Genomic DNA, 22,116 nt, shown 5'->3' with positions numbered 1-22,116 from the left:
TTTCTCACCCGTGAAAAAAAAGTTTCTTCAAACTCTCCTAACAGTCCATGAAAATAATGACATCCGAGTTCTGTCCAACTATTTTTTATTTTTTTTTTTTACTTACCCAAACATTTTTATCGCCAAGTTCAATCCACACTGAATTCACACTCAATTTCAGACATGTCTCTGCAATTTTGTATGGACTACTCAGGCTGCAGAAAATCATGGACATATGAAGAACCCCATAGCCTATCATGTGTGCAAGTGTCATCTGTGGAAAAATTCACATCTGTCTGAACCTTCGGAGCTCCTTCAGACATCCATGAAAATTGGTCCATACACAGTAGAGGGTCTCCTGACCTGAGCTCTGCTCAGCCTCATATACAGTCATGGGCGAAAGTGTTGGCACCTTTAAAATGATTCCACAAAATGAAATATTTCTCCCAGAAAACTATTGCAATTGTACATGTTTATTTCCTTTTGATATGTTTTTTAACAACACAAAAAAACAAGGGGAAAAGAAGGCAAATTTGAACATAATTTCACATAAAACCCCAAGAATGGGCCGAACAAAATTGTTGCTATCTTTCCAAAATTTTGGATAAACCACTTTATTTCAGACAGGTAATGCTCGTTCAAACTCCTTTGTAGCAAGTAACAGGTGTTGGCAATATGAAAATCACCTGAAACCAGGTAAAAGGGGAGAAGTTCACTCAATCGTTTCATTGTATATACAGTTAGGTCCAGAAATATTTGGACAGTGACACAAGTTTTGTTATTTTAACTGTTTACAAAAACATGTTCAGAAATACAATTATATATATAATATGGGCTGAAAGTGCACACTCCCAGCTGCAATATGAGAGTTTTCACATCCAAATCGGAGAAAGGGTTTAGGAATCATAGCTCTGTAATGCATAGCCTCCTCTTTTTCAAGGGACCAAAAGTAATTGGACAAGGGACTCTAAGGGCTGCAATTAACTCTGAAGGCGTCTCCCTCGTTAACCTGTAATCAATGAAGTAGTTAAAAGGTCTGGGGTTGATTACAGGTGTGTGGTTTTGCATTTGGAAGCTGTTGCTGTGACCAGACAACATGCGGTCTAAGGAACTCTCAATTGAGGTGAAGCAGAACATCCTGAGGCTGAAAAAAAAGAAAAAATCCATCAGAGAGATAGCAGACATGCTTGGAGTAGCAAAATCAACAGTCGGGTACATTCTGAGAAAAAAGGAATTGACTGGTGAGCTTGGGAACTCAAAAAGGCCTGGGCGTCCACGGATGACAACAGTGGTGGATGATCGCCGCATACTTTCTTTGGTGAAGAAGAACCCGTTCACAACATCAACTGAAGTCCAGAACACTCTCAGTGAAGTAGGTGTATCTGTCTCAACAGTAAGTCAACAGTAAAGAGAAGACTCCATGAAAGTAAATACAAAGGGTTCACATCTAGATGCAAACCATTCATCAATTCCAAAACTAGGCAGGCCAGAGTTAAATTTGCTGAAAAACACCTCATGAAGCCAGCTCAGCTCTGGAAAAGTATTCTATGGACAGATGAGACAAAGATCAACCTGTACCAGAATGATGGGAAGAAAAAAGTTTGGAGAAGAAAGGGAACGGCACATGATCCAAGGCACACCACATCCTCTGTAAAACATGGTGGAAGCAACGTGATGGCATGGGCATGCATGGCTTTCAATGGCACTGGGTCACTTGTGTTTATTGATGACATAACAGCAGACAAGAGTAGCCGGATTAATTCTGAAGTGTACCGGGATATACTTTCAGCCCAGATTCAGTCAAATGCCGCAAAGTTGATTGGACGGCGCTTCATAGTACAGATAGACAATGACCCCAAGCATACAGCCAAAGCTACCCAGGAGTTCATGAGTGCAAAAAAGTGGAACATTCTGCAATGGCCAAGTCAATCACCAGATCTTAACCCAATTGAGCATGCATTTCACTTGCTCAAATCCAGACTTAAGACGGAAAGACCCACAAACAAGCAAGACCTGAAGGCTGCGGCTGTAAAGGCCTGGCAAAGCATTAAGAAGGAGGAAACCCAGCGTTTGGTGATGTCCATGGGTTCCAGACTTAAGGCAGTGATTGCCTCCAAAGGATTCACAACAAAATATTGAAAATAAAAATATTTTGTTTGGGTTTGGTTTATTTGTCCAATTACTTTTGACCTCCTAAAATGTGGAGTGTTTGTAAATAAATGTGTACAATTCCTACAATTTCTATCAGATATTTTTGTTCAAACCTTCAAATTAAACGTTACAATCTGCACTTGAATTCTGTTGTAGAGGTTTCATTTCAAATCCAATGTGGTGGCATGCAGAGCCCAACTCGCGAAAATTGTGTCACTGTCCAAATATTTCTGGACCTAACTGTATATGTGTGCCACACTAAGCATGGAGAACAGAAAGAGGAGAACTGACTGAGGACTTCAGAACCAAATTGTTAAAAAATATCAACAATATCAAGGTTACAAGTCCATCTCGAGAGATTTTTGTTGTTCCTTTGTCCACAGTGCGCTACATAATCAAGAAGTTTGGCACTGTAGCTAATCTTCCTGGACATGGACGGCAGAGAAAAATTTTATGAAAAGTTGCAATACCAGGATAGACCAGATGGTGGATAAGCAGCCCCAATCAAGTTCAAAAGAAATTTAAGCTGTCCTGCAAGCTCAAATTGCATTAGTGTCAGCACTGACAATCCATCGACATTTGAATGAAATTAAACGCTATGGCATGAGACCCAGGAGGACCCCATTGTTGACACACAGAAATGGTGTTGTTTTGCTGCCTCTGGCACTGGATGCATTGACTGCAATTTATCATGAAATCTGAACAGTACTAAAAGATTTTGGGTCACAATGTAGTGCCTAGTGTCAGAAAACTGTTTTTGCATACTAAGAGCCACTTTACACGCTGCGATATCGTTACCGATATCGCTAGCGTGCGTACCCGCCCCCATCGTTTGTGCAAAACAGGCAAATCGTTGCCCATGGCGCACAAAATCGCGCGGACCCGCCACACTACTTACCTGCCTAGCGACATCGCTGTGACCGGCGAACCGCTTCCTTTCTAAGGGGGCGGTTCGTTTGGCATCACAGCAACATCACTAAGCGGCCACCTAATCAAAGTGGAGGGGCGGAGATGAGCGGGACGTAATATCCCGCCCACCTCCTTCCTTCTACATTGCGGGCGGCCGCAGGTAAGGTAAGGTTCCTCGTTCCTGCGGTGTCACAAACAGCGATGTGTGCTGCCGCAGGAACGACGAACTACATCGTCCAAGCACCAGCAATGATAATTGGGAATAGGGGGTGATGTCACCGATGAGCGATTTTGAACGTTTTTGCGACGATTCAAAATCGCTCATAGGTGTCACACACAACGACATCGCTAAAGCGGCCGGATGTGCGTCACAAATTCCGTGACCCCAACGAGATTGCTTTAGCGATATTGTAGCATTTAAAGCCACCTTAAGTCATGAGTCTTCCAGCAGCACAATGACCCCAAACATACTTCAAGAAGCAACCAGAAATAGATGGAAAGAAAGCGCTAACGTTTCCAGCAATGAGTCCGGAACTAAATCCTATTGAACACCTGTTAAGAGATCTTAAAATTGCTGTTGGGAAAAGGCACCCTTCATATAGGAGAGATCTGGAGCAGTTTGCAAAAGGTCCAAAATTCCAGTTGAGAAGCATAAGAAGCTTGTTGACGGTTAAAGAAAGTGAATTATTGCTGTTATTAATTCCAAATATTAAGCTGAGGGTGCCATGATTTTGTCTGGCCCATTTTTGGAGTTTTGTGTGAAATTCTGTCCAATTTGCCTTTTTGTTCCTGTTTGTGTTTATTTTTTTGTGTTCCAATACTTACAGTGCCTTGGGAAAGTATTCAGCCCCCTTGAATTTTTCAACCTTCTCCCACATTTCAGGCTTCAAACATAAAGATAAAAAATTTAAATTTTATGGTGATGACTCAACAACAAGTGGGACAATTGTGAAGGTGAACGATATTTATTGCTTATTTTAAATTTCTGTAAAAAATAAAAAACTGAAAATTGGGGCGTGCAATATTATTCGGCTCCTTTAAGTTAATACTTTGTAGTGCCACCTTTTGCTGCGATTATAGCTGAAAGTCGTTTAGTTTATGTCTCTATCTTTTTTTCACATCAAGAGACTGAAATTTTTGCCCATTCTTCCTTTGCAAACCGCTCGAGCTGAGTGAGGTTGGATGGAGAGCGTTTGTGAACAGCAGTTTTCAGCTCTTTCCACAGATTCTTGATTGGATTGAGGCCTCGACTTTGACTTGGCCAGTCTAAAGGCCCTTTTACTCACTGCAACATCGCTAGCGATATCGCTGTAACGTCACGGGTTTTGTGACGTAATAGCGACCTCCCCAGCAACATTGCAGTGTGTGACACGCATCAGCGACCTGGCCCCCGCTGTGAGGTCGCTGATCGCTACAAATCGTTCAGGAACATTTTTTGGTCCTTTGTTTCTCGCTGCGCAGCATGCATCGGTGTGGTTGACACTGTTACGACATCGTTAGCGACTTAGAACCCAGCCCGTAGGCGTGCTATAGCGTTCCCTTTCCCGCCCCCTTACCTCCGATTGGTGGTCGCTGTTGCGTTCTGATTGGGCCGCTTTCACTGAAAAGAAGGAACTTTAGCACGTCCATCCTTTGTTTCAAAGCTACCTTGTTCCTGAGCATGCTGGTTTGCGGATCATTAGATAGAGTTCTCCAGTCTGCAATACTATAAAGCCTATACGGTAAGCATCATTTGATTGAAGCTGTATTAATGCTGTATAGATAAACCAGTGTGGAGTCGCCGCACAGAGAACTCTACAAAGATCCGCTAAGCAACAGAAGCTCAGGAACAAAGGATATACAAGCGCGACTTTTGCCAATCTTTCCAAGCTCGGGGTCGCCAATAAGAACGCACTAGCGATCACCAATTGGAGCTGAGGGGGGCGTGTAAAAAGGACACCTAGGTGGCTTCAGCGTCAAACACCACGCCCCTAACATTGGTGTGAGTCGTCAAATAGCTGCTGTGTGACACGTCCCCGATGACCAGTGAGGTTGTTCTGCAGGTCCGTATCGCTGCTGCGTCGTTAGCCAGATCTGCCTGTTTGACAGCTCGGCCAGGTCGGGATCGCTGGTGGGATCGCTAGAAAGTCTCAGTGTGTAAAGGGGCCTTTACACCTGGATACGTTTATTTGTAAACCATTCTATTGTAGATTTTTCTTTATCTTTTAGATCATTGTCTTGTTGAAAGACAAATGTCTGTCCCAGTCTCAGGTCTTTTGCAGACTCCAATAGGTTTTCTTGAAGAATGGTCCTGTATTTAGCTCCATCCATCTTCCCATCAATTTTAACCATCTTCCCTGTCCTTGCTGAAGCAAAGCAGGCCCAAACCATGATGCTGCCACCACCATGTTTGACAGTAGGGATGGTGTGTTCAGGGTGATGAGCTGTGTTGCTTTTACACCCAAACATATCGTTTGGCATTGTGCCCAAAAAGTTAGATTTTAGTTTCATCTGACCTTCTGACACATGTTTGGTGTGTCTCGGAGGTCGCTTGTGGCAAACTTTAAACAACACTCTTTATGGATATCTTTGAGAAATGGCTTTCTTCTTGCCACTCTTCCTTAAAGGCCAGATTTGTGCAGTGTATGACTGATTGTTGTTCTATGGACAGACTCTCCCACCTCAGCTGTAGATCTCTGCAGTTCATCCAGAGTGATCATTGGGATCAGCTTCTTGGGATGTTTAAAGTTTTGGAAATCTTTTTGCAACCAAATCCGGCTTTAAACTTCTCCACAACAGTATCACGGACATTCCTGTTGTGTTCCTTGGTCTTCATGATGCTCTCTGTGCTTTAAACAGAACACTGAGACTATCACAGAGCAAGTGCATTTATACGGAGACTTGATTACACACAGGTGGCTTATATTTATCATCATCAGGCATTTAGGACAACATTTGATCATTCAGAGATCCTCAATGAACTTCTGGAGTGAGTTTGCTGCACTGAAAGTAAAGGAGCTGAATAATATTGCATGCCCCAATTTTCAGTTTTTTATTTTTTACAAAAATTTTAAAATAAGCAATCAATATCGTTCACCTTCGTAATTGTGTTCCACTTGTTGTTGATTCTTCACCATAAAATTTAAATTTTTATATATTTATGTTTAAAGCCTGAAATGTGGGAAAAGGTTGAAAAATTCAAGGGGGCTGAATACTTTCGCAAGGCACTGTACAAGGAAATAAACTTGAGAATAACAAAACCAAGTGTAGTTGCAATAATGTTCTTTGAGAAATACTTTATTTCCTAGAATAATTTCAAGTGTGCCAATATTTTCAGCCATGAATGCGGAGTATGGTTCTGGATGCAGCAGCGTGTATTTGCGTTGTACGGACTGAATTTCACAGATGTCTGAATGTGTTCTTACATTTATTTTTTTTAACAGTATGTTTCCAGAAGTCTCTATTACAGTGTAATGTACATGAAACAGCATGGCAGGACTCCATTTCTTATCCTCATGCTGCTCTCGTGGTGTGAAGTAGGTGTAATGAAGGCCTAGTCCTTCTTGTGCAAAGCTTTCTCAGCGTTCTCTTATGATGGGGGTCAGTGATTACAAAAGACTAGTGATGGACGGACTTAGATACCTGGGATCAGTGGGTCTAACCTGGTTTAAAAAAGGAAAAAAAAAAACAGTAATGGCCCAGAATTCATCCTGGGTATCTGGCTGAACGTCGGTCCCCATATAAGTATGAGGATCAGAATCAAGCGGCTAAAAATGGATAGGGGGATTGGAGCAAGTGCATTATACTTAGTTTCCGGTGTGACTGTAATTGCTTCTGGGCCACTCCTTCTACTTCCAGGTCCGCTCAGTAGCTTCATACATATTCACTGCTTCCCACGCCCACCGGCAGTTCTGGCGTCTGTGATTGATTGCAGTCAGATGCGCCCCCAGCCTGTGTGACAGTGTGCTTGACTGCTTGCAATCACAGACCATGTCAGCAGGTCCCTATCATGGTCAAAAAAATAAATGAAAAAATAAAATAAATTGCCGTAGAGTCCCGTACGATACCCGACACAGATAAAGCATGAGGCTACAGGCTGCAGCCCGCAGCTGTGCACTTATCTTGGCTGTTTATTAAAATAAAAGTAACCGCATGTGTTTAAAAAAAAAATATGTAATTGAATAAATAACTTTAAAAACAGCGTGCAGTCGCCCCTAATTTTGATACCTAGCCATGATAAAGCTTGCAGCTGCTGGATGGTATTCTCAGGCTGGGGAGACCCATGATTATTGGACTCCCCCAGCCTAAAAATAGCAGCCTGTAGCCACCCAGGATTGTCGCATCCATTGGATGCGCCAATCTGGAACTTTACCCAGCTCATCCCGATTGCCCTGGTGTGGTGGCAGTCGAGGTAATAAAGGGTTAATGGGACCCCACAGCTGCCAAAAAGCCATAGATTAGTTATGGGATGTGTCTGAGACCCCCCATTACTAATCTGTAATTTGAAAAGAAATAAACACAAACACCCAAAAAATCCTTTTTTTTAAATAAAATACAAAAAACACCCTCTTTCACCCCTTTTATTAAGCCTAAAAATACCCAGGTCTGACGTAATCCACACAAGGTCCCACGATGATTGCAGCTCTGCTACATCTAAAAGCACAGCACGCAGCCGTAAAACATGTCCACACGCTGTGGGCTTCAGGCAGAGAATGAGTCTCTGTGATGCGGTGACGTCGGGTTACCTGCGATCATTGGTGGAGTGCCATGGTAACCTACAGCTATGACTGCAAATAACCTGACTGACGTCACCATTCATTGTGTGGCTCAGACATTCTCTACCTAAAGCTCACAGTGGGCAGTCTTGTTCCATGGAAGCGCGCTGTACCTTCAGATTTATTTATTTTTATACCCAGATAGAGCCGCAGACAGGGTTTGTGATTGCAAGTAGTCAGATAAGCTGTCACACAGGCTGGGGGCACTTCTTGCAATCAGACGCCAAGACTGCCGGTGGGCGGGGGACGCGGTGCATATGTATGAAGGCTATTGAGTGGCCGCGGTAGTAGAATGAGTTGCCCCGTAAGCAGCTACAGCTGTGCCGGAGACTGGTAGGTATAGCGCGCTTGCTTTATTCTTTATTTTCTATATTCTTCCATTTATTTAATTACCAACCCAAGTTGCCGGATCCAGATCATTACCTGGAGTTCCCTGAGAACTCAGGGCCCAGCACTCTGCTACATTTGAACCTGAGCTGATCCGGACCCCACCTCAGGTGAAGTCACTGAGTTTAATGAAGTCACCTGAGGTCAGGTTACAGGTAGAGGTATGTGGGAACCTACAGCTGTGGCCGCAACTTACCTGATCGCTACTCAGTCTCTGCCTGAAGTCCACAGCAGGCGGTCATGTACCATGATCACCCACTGTCTCTTCAGTAATGTAGCAGAACTGGAATCGTCGTGGGACCTCGTGTAGATTACATCGGACCTGCAGGGGTGTTTTTGGGATTAACTAGTTCAACACTAGTGCACTAGTCCAACATCAGTAGGGCACTGAACAATAAAGGGGTGAAAGAGGGTGGTTTTTTGCATTTTATTTAAAATAAAGGATTTTTTCAGTGTTTATGTACTTTCACTTACAGATTAGCATTGGGGGTTCTCACAGATGCCTCCCATTACTAATCTAAGGCTTAGTGGCTGCTATTTTATGGGCTGGGGGGTCCCAATAACCATTATCCCCCCCCCCCCAGCCGTAGAATACCAGCCCCAGCTATCGGGCTTTATCATGGCTGGGTATCAAAATTGGGGAGAGGGGTGCTTGCTGTTTGTTTTAGGGGGGGGGGGGTTTCTTCTTTTTTTTTGGTTTGTTTTTTAATTATTTACTTAAATCATTTTGTACAAAAAAGCCGCATGCGGTTCCTCTTATTTTGATACACAGCTGCAGCCTCTAGCCATATGCTTTATCATGGATGGGTATCATAATATGGGGGGACTCTACGCCAATTTTTTTTAATTTATTTTTACTGTACGATAGTGACCCTTATGGTCTGTTATTGGAAGTGTAAGGGGTACTTTACATGCTGCGACATCGCTAGCGATGTTGAGCGCGATAGCACCCGCACCCGTCGCTCGTGAGACATTTGGTGCTCGCTGCCGTAGTGAACATTATCGCTACGGCAGCGTCACACGCACATACCTGGTCAGCGACGTCGCTGTGACCGCTGAACAATCCCTCCTTCAAGGGGCAGGTGCGCTCGGCGTCATAGCGGCGTCACTAAGTGGCCAGCCAATAGAAGCGGAGGGGCGGAGATGAGCGGGACATAACATCCCGCCCACCTCCTTCCTTATTGCCGGTGGACGCAGGTAAGGAGATGTTCATCGTTCCTGCGGTGTCGCACATAGCGATGTGTGCTGCCGCAGGAACGACGAACAACATCGTACCGGTGGCTGCAGCGATATTAAGGAAATGAACGACGTGTCAACGATCACCGTTTTGGAACGATTTTGCGATCGTTGATTGTCGCTCATTAGTGTTACACGCTGCGATGTCGCTACCGGCGCCGGATGTGCGTCACTAACGACGTGACCCCGACGATATATCAGTAGCGATGTCGCAGCGTGTAAAGTACCCCTAAGACTGGGGGCGTGTCTGACTGCAACTTATCACAGACACCGGTGGGCAGGGAAAGCATTGCATATGTAATAAAGGTAATGAGTGGCCCCGGGAGTAGTTAAAGCAGTGCCTGAGACTCAGTAAGTACAGCTCGCTTGCTTTATTATTTATTTATTTTTTTTATTTATTTATTTTTGTATTACTCGATTGCCAGATCCGGATAAATACCCTGAAATCCCTGAGAACTCCGGGCCGAGTACCTTTTGAGCCCGCACAGGTCTGGACTTTTACAGTCCGAGTCCTCCCATCACTAGTTATCACATAAAATCCCAATAAAAGTTAAGTTAAGTTTGTGGGTGTAATGTGGAAAAATTCACAGGATATGAATATTTTGCATTGTACGAAGTTTCAGACTTTTCATTTGTTTGTTTATTTTTCTAGATCTTTGACTCATTACTTCAGACTTTACAGTAATCTGTCTCCGTCTTATAGATTGCTTATTAAAACCTCCTGAATATAATTTATGTAAATTGATGGTGAAGATTGATGATGTTTGAAAGGAGTTTAGACAACCACATTTTTTTCATTTCACCTAATATCTGTTCCTTAGGCAGCATTAGATACAGCACATGACTGCTCATTTTCATGAGCGTGGTTTACATACACTTCTGAGTTTGTAATTTAAAACTTTTTATTAGCTCTTGCCTAATTTTAGCCTGGTCTAGCAGCCAGGTCTGTAGTTAGAGTTTGTCCACTATATTAACATTGGTGGCCTATCCTTAGGATAGGTCATCAATTACTGATCGGCCGGCATCCAATACAAGACACCCCCGCTGATCAGCTATTCAAGGTGCGGGCGTCGGCAGCAGGTGGACAGAAATGCTGCTTTGCAGAGCTACTCCTTGTTTTAATAATGGCCGCGGCTAAATACTGCATATCCACCTCCTATTTCTTTGAATATGAGGCAAATGAGCACTACCTGGCAGACTGAGCAGTTCTGGGACTGAGCATTTCCAGGCAAATGCTGCTGCCACCGGCACCGATAATAGCTGATCAGCAAGAGTGCCGGGTGATGGACCCTGGACAATCAGACATTGATGACCTATTCTAAGGAAATTCCATCAATGTTTACGTAGTGGACAACCTCAAACCCTTCAGCCCCTGGAAATTTTCAGTTGTTTGTTTTTTTCCTCCCCTTCTTCCAAGAGCTATAACTTTTTTTTATTTTTTCACCAATATAGCCATATGAAGGCATTTTTTTGCGGGATGAGTTGTACTTTTTAACAACACCATTCATTCTGCCTCATTTTATACTGAAAAATGGGAGAAAATTTCCAAGTGTGGTGACTTTGCAAAAAAAATGCAATTGCACAATTGTTTATATTTACCGTCTTCACTATTTTGAAAAACTGACCTGGCATTATGAATGGAAGAGAATGGAAGAGAATGGAAGAGAAGTTGTATAAATCATAACCCTTTCAACATAAATTATCTTTTATGGGTGCTGATTTCATGTTTTACCAAGGCCAATTTGATTGGTTCAATCTAACAATATGGCCCTAGGCTTAGACCAAAAAAAACCATTTGTGCACCCTGGCTTTAGACAGATGCCACTTATAGGCACACAGTGACATCTATCACTCAGACCCCCAATACCTCTATCTGCTGCACCCTTACCAACGTAAAAAAAATTATATACTGTTCTGACAGAGGTTGACAGAAGCATGTGGCAAGTGGACTTTGTTAAGTACAGAATGGTACTTTGGTTTTACTTGTTCTTCCATGGTTATTTAAGGAGCCATATTAGGAGGCCAAGAAAATAAGAGGCATTAAGAAAAGTATTAGATGCATTTTTTTGGAAAATTAAAGCAGTACCTATTGACATTACTTGACCACTTTTCCTTTACACTGGTTTGTATAAAATCTCCCATCGTCACCTTGAATACTGTCTTAAGGTTTAAAGTTTTGTTACTTTCTAATCTGAGAGCAACATAATTTAGGAGGGCACATTATTCCAGTCATGTATTATAAAGGGATTTTTACGTTCTACACAGCGGCCTGGGCTCTCATATACAGCATGTTAGAATGCTTGCCGATGGTCTCGTTGACTTGTCATCCTGCTGGTCATCTCCACTATGGGATAGACTTATTGCATGCCTTTTGTTTGGAAGAGAGTATTTTTCATTGTTAAACCTTATTGGAAAACTGAGTCTTTAAAGAGTTGTTAAATTGAGTTTCTAAAGAAGTTTGGTGGTCAAAATCAGCTGTCCAAACCGTGTATTCTGTCTTTGGTGAATAACTTGGACCGCACAGGAACATTACTGGATAGGCATGATAGAGGACATCCGAAAATGTCTACGGAAACAGGTCAAGATGTGAAATGGTGACTTCTGGCATCTCCATGTAAATCGTTGCACAGGCTTCCCAGGAGATCGACCTGTCATATTCCACATGTCAATGAGCAACCAAGAAAAGGTCGTGTTTGCCCATATAGAGCCACTGTTGTTCAGGAATTGAAAAGGTCCAATCAAGAGAAAAGAATGTATTATTGTCAGTGGTTCTTCATTGCTGAAAGAGAAAACCTATTGGACTATACATGGTATACTGATGAAGCCTGCGTTCAACTATGTGGCTATGTTCATTGACAAAACACCCATATTTGGGTAACTGACAACCCTCACAGATCCTGCTTCATCCAGAAAAAGTTGTTTTTTTGTTGTGCCATTTCCAGGCTGCGCATAATTGGCCCCATATTTTTTGAAACAACAGTGACAACAGCCGTGTACATGGAAATCTTCCAATCTGTCGTCAATCAGCTGGATGATGAGAAAGTTAGAATGAGCTAGTTCCAACGGGATCGTGCAACGGGTCACATGTCGGTTGTTAGCATGATAGAGATTGAAGCCTTCTGTGATGACAGAGTAATCCCCTAGGAAATGTGACCACCAAGATCACCTGATTTAAAGGGAAGATGTCGCTTTTTAATTTTTGTATTAATAATAGAATCAATTATTTTTAATACAAAATTAAATTCATTGTTTGTTTTTGATTTTAATTCTATTTTTACTGAAACACTGGGGGCTTTCATCTTGGAGTAACGACAGTTACTCACCTCAAATACGGCAGCTCTCTGTGCATTGGGTCTGATAGTCAGCGTCCAACCCTAATACTTAACACTGAGAGCTACTGTGAGCTGGACACGTCTCCTGGGCTGTCCATATCACAGCAGAGGGAGGGGATCGCCACTATCTTGGTGGAGCCCACAGTGTATGCTGTGTGCTGCACTTTCCCCCTGTCACCCATTCGGGATGAGGTAAGTACCGGCGTCGGGCAACTGTTCCTGGTGTGCTGCCCTCGCTTGCGTGTTTTCACCTCGGGCTTCCGCTCCTAGCAGCTCCTCACTGCTCTATGCTGTGATCGTTGACGGCAGGAACCGACACCAGGCTGACAGGTGAGGCTGCCAGGGCGGAGGTCTGAGGTGAGTGCATGCGGCTGGGAGTGGTGATCGCGGCATGACATGTGTAGTGCAGTGCTGAGCTGAGGCTGCAATCACCCCTCCTCGCTGCATGTCACCTTGGACCTCCGATCCCGGCCGGCAGCTTCTTATGTCAGCCTGGTGTCTCAGCAGTTCCTCCTCTCAGCGCTCAGAGCACAGTATATGAAGGCACAGGAATATGGGGGCAAAGTTCATGGAGCATGGTATACAGTGGGGCACTGGAATATGGTGCACTGTATTCATTGGGGCACAGTATACAGTGGAGCACTATGCTAGCGGTCCTCAGTGATACTTTAGACATTAGATCACTTTGCGGTCACCAACAAAATGGCTTCGCACTGTGTCCCTAAACTTCATCTTCCCATATCCTTTTGGAAACACCCAGAAGGGGAGGGGGAAGTGTGACATCACACACAGGAGAGCAGATTCTGCCCACTTTTACTACAGTTATAATGTGAGCTAGTTGTACAGTAGGATTTCAGCAGCTGCTCCCCCTAAGAGTGTTTAAGAGTGGAAAATATCAAACTTTTTAAAAAAGTTATATATTTTGTTCAATTAAAAACAAATAATAACAAAACATTAAAACTTTATATTTTTTTCAGTCATTGAATTTTTTTTTTTTTTATGACGACATCTTCCCTTTAACACCTCCAGATTTTTTTTCTTTGGGGCCATTTGAAAGGTCTTGTGTACAGTAACAAGCCACAAACATTACAGGCACTGGGAGCGTTCATACAACGAGAAATTCAGGCTGTGACTCCAGATGACCTGCAGAATACATTCAACAATATGGAATGGTGCATGAAGGTGTGATTGGATGTGAATGGTGGACATTTTCAACACCTGCTTTAAAACATGAGTTTCTCACGAGCCAAAGTATGTACTCTCAATTTCAGTACGATAGATGGGCTCTCTTAGAATTTACAGCAATTTTTGCAGGTAACGTAACAAGTGTATCTCCCTAAATAATACAAATTAACTTGATTAGTAAATGGAGTAATAAGATAATAAAACAGTTGCGTCTTTTCAGCTGCCGCAACAGCTTAGCTAAATGCAATGAAAGGTAAACAAAACATTTGTATCTACCTCAAAATGGTATTAATTAGAACGACAACTACCCAAAAATTTACACCGTTACAGCTCTCAGAAAATGGTGACAGAAGCAAAATATAAAAAAATTCACACTGCTATGGCTTTTGGGAAAAAGGGGAGCAAATAAATGAAAGTGCAAAAAAACTGAAAATCACCTAGAGACTCTAATGTACTTGTCTTGTTGCTCAGTTGTGCAGCGGGGTCTCCCACTTCTCCTTCTACTCTGGTTAGAACCAGTTTGTGCTCTTCTCTGAAGGGAGTAGTAAACACCGTTGTAGGAAATCTTCAGTTTCTTGGCAATTTCTCTCATGGAATATCCTTAATTTCTAAGAACAAGAATAGACTGTCGGGTTTCACATGAAAGTTCTCTTTTTCTGGCCATTTTGAGAGTTTAATGGAACCAACAATTGTAATGCTCCACATTCTCAACTAGCTCAAAGGAAGGTCAGTTTTATAGCTTCTCTAATCAGCAAAACTTTTCAGCTGTGCTAACATACTTGTACAAAGGTTTTCAAGGGATTTCTAAACATCTTTTAGCCTTCTAACACAGTTAGCAAACACAATGTACCATTAGAACACTGGAGTTGAAGTGGTGGTTATTGGAAATAGGCCTCTATACACCTATGTAGAGATTGCATTAAAACCAGACGTTTGCAGTTAGAATAATCATTTACCACATTAACAATGCATAGAGTGTATTTCTGTTTAATTTAATGTTCGCTTCATTAAAAAAAATGTGCTTTTCTTTCAAAAATAAGGAAATATTTAAGTGACCCTAAACCTTTGAACTGTAGTGTATGGGATAGATGGGAGTATGATTGCAGGATAGGCTTACACTGGCTTTATTTTTAGTATATTACCATGGAAATACATTGGTCTGCATAGGAGATACATTCAGAAGTGAATAACAAAGAACTGCCTCCTATATTAAACATTTCATAGTGATTTTGATACTGTATAATGCATAATTAAAAGTGATCTAAAACACAATAAATGATTTGTCTCAGGTTTATGTATTTTAGGAGTAGAATTGTATATTATTTTTTTTTTATATTACCAGCTATATTTGTTTTTAATTCTTACTTTGTTGTCTTCTCTTCCAGCTATGTTTGCTTATCGCCTTTCTTTGTGTGAGGTGTACCGGCTGGACAGACTATAGTGCCTTCCGCTATTTTGAAGTTGTCACAATTTGCTTCATGATACTAATAATTATCTTTTATGTGGTGAACTTATTCCGGGTATACAGAATGCTGACATGTGTATCCTGGCCTCTAGCGGTAGGTATATTTTTAACACATTTGAATGTTATTAAAAAAGCTAAACACTTTTTATCTTTACTTGTAATGTGCAATACAGGGTAATATTGTGGTACCGTGTTAGCCAGAAAAATCAACTGAAATACTATGTTCCAAGAATGACAAAAGTATATTAGGAGTGATACCTTTTGGGAATTCAAACTGATAAGGATGTTTGGATCTTTAACAAAAGGACTCAATTTAAGGGTACCTTCACACTTAGCGATGCAGCAGCGATCCGACCAGCGATCTGACCTGGTCAGGATCGCTGCTGAATCGCTACATGGTCGCTGGTGAGCTGTCAAACAGGCAGATCTCACCAGCGACCAGTGAACAGCCCCCAGCCAGCAGCGACGTGCAAGCGACGCTGCGCTTGCACGGAGCCGCCGTCTGGAAGCTGCGGAGACTGGTAACTAAGGTAAACATCGGGTATGGTTACCCGATGTTTACATTAGTTACCAGCGCACACCGCTTAGCTGTGTGTGCAGGGAGCAGGGAGCCGCGCACACTGAGCGCTGGCTCCTTGCTCTCCTAGCTACAGTACACATCGGGTTAATTAACCTGATGTGTAATGCAGCTACATGTGCAGAGAGCAGAGAGCCGCGCACACTGCTTAGCGCTGGCTCCTTGCTCTCCTAGCTGCTGTACACATCGGGTTAATTAACCCGATGTATACAGCAGCTACATGTGCAGAGAGCCGGAGCCGGCAGCACAGGCAGCGTGAGAGCTGCAGAGGCTGGTAACTAAGGTAAATATCGGGTAACCACTTTGGTTACCCGATGTTTATCTTGGTTACAGCTTACCTCAGCTGTCAGACGCCGGCTCCTGCTCCCTGCTCGCTTCATTTGTCGCTCTCTCGCTGTCACACACAGCGATCTGTGTGTCACAGTGGGAGAGCACCTTTGAAGAAAACGAACCAGGGCTGTGTGTAACGAGCAGCAATCTCGCAGCAGGGGCCAGATCGCTGCTCAGTGTCACACACAGCGAGATCGCTAATGAGGTCACTGCTGCGTCACCAAAAGCGTGACTCAGCAGCGATCTCGGCAGTGAGCTCGCTGTGTGTGAAGCACCCCTAACACCTGGTTTTATGACTCACTACATGGACACACTTCACACCTCCACCAAAAGAACCTCAGAAGTGATCTGAACAGACCACTTCCAACTCATCTGCATTTCTAAGAAAAAACTTAATTTGATTTTCTTGGCTTATCTTTAGGAGGCATCATCTTTCCCATGTCCTGTTGTAACATTCATTTAAATGTTGTGATTTGGTCTCAGTAATTCATTTGTAGTTTGCCTGAAGAAGGAGCCTTTGTGCTCTGCAAGCTTGCTAATGTAATTTTTCAGGTTAGCCTATAAAGGTATCACTCCTAATATACTTTTGTCATTCTTGGGATGTAGTATTTCAATTTATCTTTACTTGTGAAATATATTTCTAGTGATGAGCGAGCATTACCATGTTCGGGTGCTCTGTACTCGTGATGAGTTTTGGACGCTCGGATGGACTCGACTCGTGTACCCAGTATAACTAAAATGCACATTTGGTGGACCCGTGGAAGCCTAATTACAGGCAAAACGGCCGTCGTCCCCTGTGAGGAGCCGGCATGCAGGTCTCCTCCCGCTAATGATTTTATCCTGCACTGAAATTTTGAAATAAAGAACTTCGGACACAGCAACGGTAATTGCGGTCAATTTCTTCTGCTACATACTAAAGTGCACATTGACTTCCATTATACTCTGTACACGAGTCACGCCCGTCTGAGAGTCCAAATGCTTGTTACGGGAACTGGTCATAGTAGTGCTCGCTCATCAGTAAGAATTATCCCTTAAGTCAGGGTCTATGCCTAATAATACTGTATGGAAAATGTCTTTCTGTCCTCCACTCTTTTCCTTGTATCAATGCATCACTTAACCAAACCAGATCTGACACTTTATGAGATGAGGGGCAATACCCCAAAACATTGGGTCTGCAAATTGAGTTTCTTATTTGGCTTATATATCCTAAGTCATATGGCAAAGCTCGTTTTAAAGGGTCAATGTTGACTTTTAATATTGCTACTTCCAATAGGTGGCAGTAGAGTTCAAGTCCTCTTTCCTCTCTGAAGAGGCAATTTGCATGTTAAAGGGGTGGTTTACTACTCTGCAATATTTGATAGGGAAGGCTTTTTCTAAATACCTTGTTCAACCAATTTTGCCTCTGAGTGCCGCTCATCCCCATGCTGGGGTGTGACGAGCGGCGAAACATCGCCCACAGCTTAGTCAGTCAGGAAGACTGGGGCCAGCCTCGGTGATGTCGGGTCAACTGGAAGTTGACGTGACATCACCAAATCTCAGAGGTCACGGAGCCCGGGGGGGTCACTTCATGTGGATGAGCGGACCGCGATAGCCTCGCTCAGAGGCAGAATTGGCTGAACAAAGTATTTAGAAAAAGCCTTCCCTATCTGTTTTACAACGATGTGGCCAGAATTGCAGAGTAGTGAACAACCTCTTTCAATTTCCCAGAGGAGCATGGAATGCATTTAGGCCTTGTGCGCACTAGAAAATGGAATTTTCTTAAGAAAATTCCGCAGGCTCTGAAAGATTTCTACACCCGCTGAAAAAAACCGCAAAAAAAAACACACCAGAAATCCGCATGCGTTCCTTCTGTGATAGATAGATAAATAGAGATAGATAATGGATAGATAGAGAGATAGAGAGATAGATAGAGGGATAGATAATCAATAGATAGAGGACAGATCAATCAATAGATAGAGTCCCTGTGAGGACACACTGCAGTTCTCATGAGCGGTAATGTGTTCACATCTCGTCTCGTTACGAGGGTGCATTAAGTACTGTGTGTCAGACGCGGCTGCAGCAGTCTGCAAGCGCTGTGGGACCTGTGTGGATTACGCCGGAGCTGTGTATTGGGAGGGGTTAGTAAAGTGGTGAAAGAGGGGCTTTTTTGCTATTTTATTTAAAATAAAGGATTTTTCTGTGTGTGTTTATTCACTTTACTTACGGGTTAATCATGTAAGCTGTCTCATAGACGCTGCCATGATTAAGCCGTGACTTAGTGGCAGCGATCTGCTGCCATTAACTCGTTATTGCCCTAATTGCCACCGCATCACTGCAATCTGGAAGAGCCGGGGACACTCCGGGACTGTCGCATAATGGATGATATTCCCGGCTGCGGGAGGGGGGAGGGCATTAACCCTGGCCCTCGCTCTCCCCAGCCTGAGAATACCGGGCCACCGCTGTGTGTTTACCTCGGCTGGACGGCAAAAATACGGCGGACCCGTACGTTTGATTTCTATGTGTATTCTATATGTCTGTGTGTGTGTGGTGTGTGTTTACTCTGCTCCGCTTCCTTTTCCTGTCATAATGACATCACTTCCCTGCAAAATGCAGGGCAGTGATGAACATTATGTCCCGAAAAACGCGAAATACCGCAGGGAATAACACAGGAAAACGCAATGAAATGCACAGAATTTGCTACCTGCGTTATTCCCTGCGGGATTTCACGATTACATTACAGTCAATGGAGTGAAATCCCGCATCTATCTGCGGAAAAGAAGTGACATGCAATTGTTATTGCTGCGGGAATCCTGCAGCAAAACCTGTAGCTGTCAAAATCCGCCTAGTGCTCACAGCATTTTTTTTTCCCATAGGTTTTGCTGGTGAATCACTGCAGAAAGGTTATGAACATGTTCTGCAGCGAAACATGCAGCAAATCCTCGGGAAATCCGCGGTAAAATCCGCCTAGTGCGCACAAGGCCTTAAGTCTCCTCATACTGGCATGGAGAAAGGAGTAAATGTTTCTCTTAGATTCCTTGTATCTAATAATTCATACAAGAAAAAAAGATTGGTAGAAATTATTTCCAAGTTTATTACAGACAATGAGATAAGATATTCTGATTTAGATAGTAGAATATTCTTCCCTGTATGTCCTCTTTAGAGAGGCAAGCACGGTCTAACTTTGCTATTTTACAGTTTTTGGGATCTACAGTGCATAGCCAGAAATCTGTCAATCAGTGGTGTATATGGATAACCAAAGTTCATGAATAGCGAGACCTTCATAGCAGTCACTCCTCCTTCAGTAAGCTAGCAGAGCCGCAGCAGATAAGACAATGTTTTGTTTTGGTTTCTTTGTAAACTACAGCAAGAATCCCAATAGGTGACCACAGCAATGAAATTGGACTTTCTGCCACTACTTTAGGTTGATCTTCGTTTGGGCAGCAAACGTCTGTTAGTGGATTCTCGTTAAAATGCCTATTCAGATTAGACAAAAGTAGGTTGCTTGTTAATCCAGCTTATGTCAGGTGAATCATTACATGGGCACATCTATACACATTTTACTACAAATTGCCAATTATAGGAGTTCATTCTGCTCACTTTTTTGTTCAGCAACGCCTAGGGCGAAGGATGAATTATTCTTCACGGAATGCTTTTTCACTGAAAGATTGTTTGTGTAATGGCCATACACCGTGAAACAGCTAACGAATATGGGCCAAAAATACAAAAACTGACCTATCAGACAATTACTGTGTGCCATTTCTCAGCAAAAATAATTGTTCACAGCTAAATTTCACCCAACTCTTGCTAAAATCCTAATAATTATCACTTCACATTCATGAATATGGTTACCGTATATTAGTAATGTCGACAATATTGGAACATTAAAGAGTTGTAATATTGTAATGAAAATATATAAATTACCATTAATTCACATTTGCTCGGTATGCTTTTATTATAGGAATTGCTGCATTATGCCATTTGTACCTTCTTGCTCCTCGTTGGCTCCATTGTGGCTGCTGTGAAAAGTTATGGCATTGGTGGATTAGTAGCGGGTTCGGTAAGAATACAATTAATTCCCTATTTTTGCACAGTAATTGAATGAATATCCAGTTCAAATACACTGGATGGGGAGATTGTAAAAAATTATATGAAACTATTGAATACAGCAGGGGTGTCAAACTCAAGGCCCATGTGCCAAATGCACATAATTTCTTGTGGCCCATGAGGTCAAGTCACAGAAGGATTTAAATTTCCTGCTGGCGCCGTCCTAGTCGCGGGCGGTGCTTGTGCAGATTGATCTCAAGGTGGAGTTCAATAAAATGGCGCTGTTGGCATGGAGCAATTTGCGCATGTGCAGCTACCGTCAACATTTTCCTGAAGATTGCCACGAGATCAATCTGTGCAAGTGTTGGCCACGGCTAGGACCGGCACCAGCGCAAAATTTAAGTAAGGATGAAGAAAAGAAACCCAGAAGCGGTGAAGAGGCCGGAGCAGTGCTGAAGACTAGAGATGAGTGAACCCGAACTTTAAAGTTCGGTGTTCATAATGAACACAGATTTGGCAAAAAAAAAAAAGTTTAGGTGCTTTATGATGCAAACCACTCAGGTACACTCAGTGTTTGGCCCAGTGCAAGCTGCTTGCAGTGTTCGAATGGTTCGCACTAGGGTGTGAAATCAGGGTTATCGGATGTAGTGTGTGCAGAAAAAGAACAAACAAAACAAACCCGCCCTCTCTTCCCCTGAATTGTTCTGTTTACGGCTGGCTGTATGTGGGTGAAGAGCCAAATTGCCCAGTCAGTGACCTCCAATGAGGTTTGGGTCTAGAACAGAACTTTATCTAATGTCCGGCTGAACCTGCAGAATCTGAATTTCCACGAGTCTGCTCTTATCTACTGAAGACCCGTTCACCAGTGCCATCCCAATGCACCAAGATATGAATAGAAGGAAACTTACCTTATCATTTTAATCAGTATGATAGCGCTGATATCACCCTGTCTGTTGTTTACTTCGTAACATGCTGCTGACAAGTTCTCTTTAAAGAGCAGTGTGGAGGTGTACACCAAAACTCAAAATCTCTTGGCCCTCCTGAGCAGAGACAGCACCCTTGGCCCTCCTGAGCAGTGATGGCGCTTTTAGCCAGTGGCATAGCTAGAGTCTGATGGGCCCCTGTACAGAGTTTGTGCCTGGGCCCCCCATATGTTTGTCAGATGTATGGGCCATTGTAGAATTCTAAATCCTATGAAGACATACAAGTTGCCCAACTCCCTTCATTGTCTACTAATGTCCCCCATCCTAGGCCACTTCCTGGTAAATATAACCCCCATCCTGGTATATGTCCACATCATGGCCATATCCTGGTATATATGGTCTCATCCTGGTATATATGTCCACTATCATGGCCCCTTCCTTGTGTGTGTGTGTGTGTGTGTGTATGTATGTATGTATATATATATATATATATATATATATATATATATATATATATATATATATATATAATAATATATGTCCCCATCATGCCTATATTATGGTATATATGGCCCCATCCTGATATATGTCCCCATCATGGACCCATCCTTGTGTATGTCCCCAATCATGGATATAGCCTGGGTATATATGGCCCCATACTGGTATTTTATGGCCTTATACTGGTATATATGGCCTTATCATGGCTCATCCTAGTATGTATGGCCCCATCATCCTGGTATAGATGTCCCCCATCATGGCCCCGTCCTGGTATATATGTTCCAATCATATCCCCATCCTGGTATATGTCCAAGGTATGTACCCATTCTCATATATAGCACTCCCATCCTGGTATATAGCGCCCCCA

At 42.9% G+C, this 22,116-nt stretch overlaps 1 protein-coding gene across 1 annotated transcript in view; it reads left to right on the top strand.

The window, feature by feature from the left end:
* The window catches only part of CMTM7 (CKLF like MARVEL transmembrane domain containing 7), an 80,702-nt gene that overhangs the window by 52,007 nt on the left and 6,579 nt on the right, over positions 1-22,116 (top strand). Inside the window, exons 2-3 of the mRNA XM_075316642.1 lie at positions 15,319-15,492; positions 20,243-20,341. Coding sequence (XP_075172757.1) covers positions 15,319-15,492; positions 20,243-20,341 — 273 coding nt within the window. The remainder of the gene's footprint in view (positions 1-15,318; positions 15,493-20,242; positions 20,342-22,116) is intronic.

Source organism: Anomaloglossus baeobatrachus, chromosome 6 (assembly GCF_048569485.1).
Source record: "Anomaloglossus baeobatrachus isolate aAnoBae1 chromosome 6, aAnoBae1.hap1, whole genome shotgun sequence".
In the NCBI taxonomy this organism is placed as follows: Eukaryota; Metazoa; Chordata; class Amphibia; order Anura; family Aromobatidae; genus Anomaloglossus; species Anomaloglossus baeobatrachus.
The sequence above is the reverse complement of the archived record's forward strand: the minus strand, read 5'-3'. Positions and strand labels throughout refer to the sequence as shown.